The sequence below is a fragment of the Chiloscyllium plagiosum genome, unplaced genomic scaffold, assembly GCF_004010195.1.
Source record: "Chiloscyllium plagiosum isolate BGI_BamShark_2017 unplaced genomic scaffold, ASM401019v2 scaf_5233, whole genome shotgun sequence".
Taxonomy (NCBI): Eukaryota; Metazoa; Chordata; class Chondrichthyes; order Orectolobiformes; family Hemiscylliidae; genus Chiloscyllium; species Chiloscyllium plagiosum.
In genome coordinates, this window is record NW_025214273.1 from 33,296 (window position 1) to 41,000 (window position 7,705).

Below are 7,705 nucleotides of genomic sequence, written 5' to 3' on the forward strand. Positions count from 1 at the left end.
TCTCCCTGTATTCCATGAGATCTAACCTTGCTAACCAGTCTCCCATGGGGAACCTTGTCGAACGCCTTACTGAAGTCCATATAGATCACATCTACCGCTCTGCCCTCATCAATCCTCTTTGTGACTTCCTCAAAAAACTCAATCAAGTTTGTGAGACATGATTTCCCACGCACAAAACCCTGTTGACTATCCCTAATCAGTCCTTGCCTTTCCAAATACATGTACACCCTGTCCCTCAGGATTCCCTCCAACAACTTGCCCACCACCGAGGTCAGGCTCACCGGTCTATAATTCCCTGGCTTGTCCTTACCACCTGTCTTAAACAGTGGCACCACACCTTTGGATCATGGGGGGAAACCAGAGCACCCAGAGGAAACCCACATAAACACAGGGAGAATGTTCAAACTCCACACAATCACTTGAGGGTGGAATTGAACCCAGGACCCTGGCGCTGTGAGGCAGCAGTGCTAACCACTGAGCCTGTGCATTGATGACCCTGTGAAGAGGAGTGAACAGGTTTGACTGCCCATGCTTTCACACTTGCTGTTGGCCTCCTGCTTACTCTCCCACTCACATGGGAAAGTGCCTTAGGTGTGCATGCCTAACGACACATTGACGACGTGGCAAGACAAAGAATGGAAAATTAAGGGAGCACTAAAAGCTCATCCTTGTCTCCCATGACCAGGATTGCTACCAGGCCTAGTTGTCAGTGGCTTGCCTCTACTCCACATTGAGTGCCATCTTTGTCTGTTCCGTTCCAGCAGACTCCGGCCAGGCTTGAACAGGAGATGCGGAACATTGAAAACTCCAAGCAGCAGCTCCTGAGCGAAGGTAACCGCTCCCTTATCACAACTAACTGAGACTGAATGACATACGTGAGTTTCTAAGCCCACCCCCGCTGCTGCACCTCAACACTCTCCCTCCTGCTCCCACCAACCCTTTCTTGAGGCCATCATCTACCTCCTTTTGTCTTTTTCTGAAACAGAGCGCACAATGCTGGAGAAGCTGGGCACCCTGGACAAGGAACTGGACTCTCTCCGGCAACGGGGAGCTGCTTCTGAAGAGGCCGTCTTCCTGCACAGCAAAGAGGCAAAGTTTACCCAGTGAGTCCTGCAACTGGTAAATTGTGTGTGCGGGGAGGGGGGGGGGGGAAGATGACCAGCCTTCAGGAATGCTGAATGCCTTATGCCCAAAACATTGACTCTCCTGCTCCTCAGATGCTGCATGACCTGCTGTACTTTTCCAGCGCCACACTTTTCAACTCGTTACAACCACTGCAGGGACTCAGGCCTTGCTCCTGTCTCCTTGCACCGTGTGGGGCCTTGGGCCTTGACTTCCTGCACCATTGGGTCTCGGCCTGGTCTCCCTGCCCTCAGTGCCTTGTCCCTGTCTCCCTGCACCGTGAGGCCTCAGGCCTTGCTCTGGTCCACCTGCACCATGTGGGGCTTTGGGCCTTGACTTCCTGCACCATTGGGTCTCGGCCTGGTCTCCCTGCCCTCAGTGCCTTGTCCCTGTCTCCCTCCACCATGGGGTCTCAGGCCTTGCTCTGGTCTCTCTGCACCGTGTGAGGCCTTGGGCATGTTCTTCCTGCACCATTGGGTCTCGGCCTGGTCTCCCTGCCCTCAGTGCCTTGTCCCTGTTTCCCTCCACCGTGAGGCCTCAGGCCTTGCTCTGGTCTCTCTGCACCGTGTGAGGCCTTGGGCCTTGACTTCCTGCATCATTGGGTCTCGGCCTGGTCTCCCTGCCCTCAGTGCCTTGTCCCTGTCTCCCTCCACCGTGAGGCCTCAGGCCTTGCTCTGGTCCACCTGCACCATGTGGGGCCTTGGGCCTGTTCTCCATGCTCAGTGAAGCCTTGGACCTGATCTTTCTGCGCCTTGAGGCTTCAGGCCTGAATGACCTGCATTATGCGACCTTGGGCCTTTCCCTGGTCTCCCAGAACATATTGGGAGGGCCTTTCCCTCTTTCTCAGTGAATGGGATCTCAGGCCTTTGCCCTGGACTCCTTTGCCTTTGGGTACTGTCTCCGTACACCTTGGGTCCTGAAGCTTGGATTTCCCTGGTTACCTGCACTGTGAGGCTGCTGGCCTAGGCACCCCCTGTCTCCCTGCACCATGGGGCCTTGGTCATAGCTTCTCCAGTCTATCTGCACAGTGAAGCCTCAGACAAAAGGTAGCTCTGGCCTCCATGCACTATGAGGATATCTGATCCTAGGTATCCCTGGTCTTTCCACATCATGGGTTTCCTTTATTGGTCAGAGTACAGGAGTTGGGAGGTCATGTTGTGGCTGTACGGATATTAGTTAGGCCACTTTTGGAATATTGTGTGCAATTCTGATCTCCTTCCTATCGGAAAGATGTTGTGAAACTTGAAAGGGTTCAGAAAAGATTTACGAGGATGTTGCCAGGGTTGGAGGGTTTGAGCTATCATTTAAGAGGCATCTGGATGGGTATATGAATAGGAAGGGTTTGGAGGGATATGGGCCGGCTACTGGCAGATGGGACTAGATTGGGTTGGGATACCTGGTCGGCATGGACGGGTTGGACCGAAGGGTCTGTTTCCGTGCTGTACATCTCTATGACTCTGACTCTATGATCTTGGCCTTCCCCTGGTCTCCCTGCACTCCCATTTACACCACACTCTGCATCCGAAAGGCTAAGAGCATTGTGGGGGACCCCACATACCCCTCACTCAAACTCTTCTCCCTCCTGCCATCTGGCAGTGGATTCCAGAGCATACGGTCTCTCACGGCCAAACTGTGCAACAGTTTCTTCCCCCGAGCCATCAGGCTCTTTAACACAGTATAATTGGACCCTTTCCCATCTGAAACGTTTTTGTGTTTCTGGTAGAAAAATGTCTGTTATTCATCATTCTTCTGTTGGACTGTACCTTGCACGATTTTCACTTCATATGCACGTTATGCGGTGTGTAGTTTGTGCTGTTCATACGGCACCCTCTGTCCTGGAGGAACGCTGTCTCATTTTTACTGTATCAGTTGTACATGGTAGAAATGAGAAATAAAAGGCTTCTCTACTCTACCATGAGGCATTCCCCCGGGATGTCTAAGAATATCAGATCTTGAGATGTGTCTGAAAGAATATTTTAAGAAACACAACATGAAAACAGATTGGATGTGAAAGCATTGCTGCTTTTTTTTTGTCTTTTGATTTGCAGCCAACTGTTTGAGGAAGAGAACAAAGCGGTGAAAAGTTTGTTCAGAGAGGTTTCGGAGTGTTCCTCAGATCTTCGGCAGATACCAAAGCTGAGCAGGTGAGGTAAAAGGAACCCAGTGCTTGGATCTGTGACCAAACTGGGATGTTTGTTCTCATCTTTAGCAGAATGTGCAATCTCTCAGTGGTGATTTATAGAGTCATAGAGATATACAGCACGGAAACAGGCCCTTCGGCCCAAACCATCTGTGCCCACCTGATATCCCAATCCTAATCTAGTCCGGCACCCGGCCCATGTCCCTCCAAACCCTTCCTATTCATATACCCATCCAAATGCCTCTTAAATGTTGTAATTGTATCAGCCTCCACCACATCCTCTGGCAGCTCATTCCATACACGTACCACCCTCTGTGTGAAAAAGTTGCCCCTCAGGTCCCTTTTAAATCTTTCCCCTCACCTTAAACCTATGCCCCTCTAGTTCTGGACTCCCCTACCCCAAAGGAAAAGACCTCGTTTATTTACCCTATCCATGCCCCCCCTCATGATTTTATAAACCTCTAGTTCTGGACTCCCCCACCCCAGGGGGGAAAAGACCTTGTCTATTTACCCTATCCATGCCACCCCCCTCATGATTTTATAAACCTCTATGAGGTCACCCCTCAGCCTCCGACGCTCCGGGGAAAACAGCCCCCAGCCTGTTCAGCCTCTCCCTGTAGCTCAAATCCTCCAACCCTGGCAAAATCCTTGTAAATCCTTTCAAGTTTAACAACATCCTTCTGATAGCAGGACGACCAGAATTGCACGCAGTATTCCAATTTTCTGCCTGATTATTGCTGGGAAAGTGTTGGGTGAGATTGAAATAGCGATTGGCCATGATGTAAGCTGAATGGCCTCCCTTCCATTCCTGTGTCCTGAGGGTCGCTGCTCACCTTGTACAAGGACACCCGCAAACTGAGGGAGGAACACCTCACCGTCGTCCCCCCCCCACCCCGGGAGCCTACAACCACACGGCCTCGACACTGAATTCACCAGTTTCCAAATCTCCCCACCCCAACCCACATCCAACCCCCTGACCAGGATGTGGCAGCATTTATTGACCATCCCTAATCACACAGAGGTTGGTCAAGGGTCAACCTGAAAAATTGAATACCTATGGCTGTAGAGAGGGCTTTAAACTTAATTAGAGATTGTGTTTGGGGGAGGATGCTGGTGGGAATACATAGGCCTACAATGAGCAAGGCTATGGTGGCATTGTAGCTATTTTCTTCATGACACCCAGAACAGGATAGCGAGAGACAGAGTGTGCAGGCAGTAAACAAAAGGAGCACGTAGGTTCAATGTAGGAAAGAAAGTGAAATGGTAGCGCTCAGGACAAAATAAATGAATGAACAGCATGAATGCAGGTCAGTGGGTCCGATCGTATGGCCATTGCGGAGACATTCATGTAAGGAGACCAAAACTGGCAGCAAAATATTCACGGGTATTGACTATTTGAAAGGACGAGGAGAAAGTGAGGGCTGCAGATGCTGGAGATCAGGGCTGAAAATGTGTTGCTGGAAAAGCACAGCAGGTCAGGCAGCATCCAGGGGAACAGGAGAATCGACGTTTCGGGCATGAGTATTTGAAAGGACGGGCAGGAAGGGGAAGGGAAAGATGGTGAGGTAGCTTTGATACTGCGTGATAGAACAGCTTCAATAACGGGAAACGACCTTGGAATTGAAGCTGTTGATTCCAGGTGAGTGGAGTTCAGTGCGGTGCTGGAAAAAGTACACTCAGTCAGGCAGCATCTGAGAAGCAAGAGAGTCGATGTTTCAGGCTTAACCCTTCATCAGGCCTGGGGAGGGGGAAAGGGGGTGCTGAGAAATAAATGAGGAAGGGGTTGGAGCTCAGGAAAAGGGAGTCGGAATGGTGATGGCTGGGCGCAGGTAGGTCGGTGGGAAGTGTGCAGCTGGTAGGTGGGAAGGAAGGTGGACAGTTAGGTCGGGTCAAGAGGGCGGTGCCGAGTCTGTGGGTTGGCGTGGGGAGATTTGGAAACTGGTGAATTCAGTGTCGAGGCCGTGTGGTTGTAGGCTCCCGAGGGGGGGGGGAAGGTGAGGTGTTCCTCCCTCAGTTTGTGGGTGCCCTCGTTCAGCTGGTGGAGGAAGCCCAGAATGAACATGTCATGGGGGGGGCTGGGGGGACTTGAAATGGCTGGCTACAGGAAGCTGGGTGCGTACAGACCAGAGATGTTCCCTGAACCATTCCACGAGTTTCTGTTCAGTCTCTCGGATGTAGCGGAGACCACATCGAGACCAAAGGAGGTTTGAGGATTCGCAAATAAATCTCTGCCGGATTTGGAATGATCCTTTGGGACCTTGGACGGAGGTGAGGGAGGTGTGAGGTGTGGGCACAGGTTCTGCACCTTGTACAGCATCAGGAGAAGATGCAGGTGTGGGGGTGGGGGGTGGAGTGTGGACGTAACGAGGGAGGCACGGAGGGAATGGTCCCTATGGAATGCAGGTAGGGGTGAGGAAAGAAATGTATTTTTGGTGGTGGGATCTGACTGTCGGTGTCGATAGTGGCGGGGGATGAATTCAATTTATTGTCACGCGTACCGAGACGCAGTGAAAATGTTATGCTGGATTTGGAGATTAATGGGGTGGAAAGTGAGGACGGGGGATTCTATCTTTGTTGCGGTTGTGGGGATGGAAACGTGTTTGAGGGCAGAGGTGCAGGAAATGGAGGGCATTGTTGATAACAGGGGAGGACAAATTACTGTCCTGAAGGTGGGAAGACAATGACAATTCAGCCGTGTCCCGATTCACGTTAGAGATTCTCAAATCACCGTGGAGGTGCTGTCTAATAGCAGCTGTTCCTTCAGTGTGGCTGGGTGCAAGTCCTGGAAGGAGAAAGTGAGGTCTGCAGATGCTGGAGATCAGAGATGGAAATGTGTTGCTGGAAAAGCGCAGCAGGTCAGGCAGCATCCAGGGAACAGGAGAATCGACGTTTCGGGCATTAGCCCTTCTTCAGCAAGTCCTGGAACTCTCTCCTGAACGGCACTGCTTGATTTCACTTTACCACACAGGCCAACAGCTCACCACCACCTCAAAGGGATGATTAGGGATAGGCGAGAAATTAGGCTCTGTCAGTGATGCCCACACCCAGTCAAATATGAAAAAGATCATTAATTGGAGCTGCAAACTTCAAAGTGTAGTTGTATCAGAAGCATGAAAGTTGTGGTGGGGAGTTTACTCATCAGCATGCTTGCTAACTCATCACAGTGATTAGATCTCATGGAGTTTGGCTATGCCATGCAAAAATGCACATTTTGCAACAGGTGGGAGCACTGACTCACAGATAATTCCCTCTGTGCATTAAGCTCTCTCAATCAGTATTGGCAAGCTTCAAGGCTGTGGGGAAGGTTGAAATTGGCACCGGGAAGATGCCTGCTTTGATATAATTTCTTTCATATGGAGCCTGAGAGTCCAACACGTGTGTGTGTGAGTTAGTGTGGGGTGTGTGTGTGTTTGTGTGCGTGTGTGTGTCTGTGTGTGTTTGTGCGCGTGTGTGTGTCTGTGTGTGTTTGTGCATGTGTGTGAGTGCACGTGTGTGTCTGTGTCTGTTTTGTTTGTGTATGCCTGTGTGTGTTTGTGCATGTGTATGTTTGTGTGCATGTGTGTGCGTGTATGTTTGTGTATGCGTGTATGTTTGTGTGCGTGTGTCTGTGTTTGTGCGTATTTGTATGCATGTTTGTGAGTGTGTTTGTATGTGTGTCTGTGTGTCTGTGCGTGTGTCTGTGTGTTCGTACGTGTGTGTGTTTGCGTGTGTTTGTACATGTGTGTGTTTGTGCGTGTGTGTGTCTGTGAGTTTGTACGTGTGTGTGTGCGTGTCTGTGTGTGTTTGTGCGTGTGTGTATGTTTGTGTGCGTGTGTGTGTGTGTGCTGCTCCCCACTCCCCAGTTTATGCTGCTTTTTCTATTGCTGCAATTCAGGAACCGAAAATGAGACCGGCATTGTATTGTGTATCTTTTACAACCTGCAGATTGGACGTTTAATTGTGTTACTGCCTGGGGCAAATTACTTACTTCCTGCCCATCCTCCATCCCCAAAGCCTGTCTCACCATCGACAAAGCACAAGGCGGGAGTGTAATGAAATACTTGCCTGGATAGCAGGTCCTACAAGACTTGAGAAAATTGTTGACAAGATTTGTAGCTCAGGTAGCGCGTGAGGTTGTTGACTTGCTCTGAGCTGGTAAGTTTGTCTGCAGGTATTTTGTCACACAGACAAAGAAGGACACCAATTTGACTGGGACAAGCCAAACAAACTGTCCCCATGACTTGTCCTACCTGCCTATCTTCTTTTCCACCTATCCACTCCACCCTCCTCCTTGACCTATCACCTTCATCCCCTCCCCGACTCACCTATTGTACTCTGTGCTACTTTCTCCCCACCCCCACCCTCCTCTAGCTTATCTCTCCACGCTTCAGGCTCACTGCCTTTATTCCTGATGAAGGGCTTTTGCCCGAAACGTTGATTTTACTGCTCCTTGGATGCTGCCTA

The 7,705-nt window shown here is 50.6% G+C and overlaps 1 protein-coding gene across 1 annotated transcript in view; it reads left to right on the top strand.

Moving 5' to 3' along the window:
- LOC122547852 (synaptonemal complex central element protein 1-like) overlaps positions 1-3,365 on the top strand; it is a gene marked incomplete at its 5' end in the record, with an annotated part of 34,979 nt that extends 31,614 nt beyond the window's left edge. The window contains 3 exons of the mRNA XM_043686421.1: positions 762-831; positions 986-1,103; positions 3,171-3,365. Of these exons, the coding sequence (XP_043542356.1) occupies positions 762-831; positions 986-1,103; positions 3,171-3,270 (288 nt within the window). The remainder of the gene's footprint in view (positions 1-761; positions 832-985; positions 1,104-3,170) is intronic.
- Between the last annotated feature and the right edge of the window lie 4,340 nt (positions 3,366-7,705).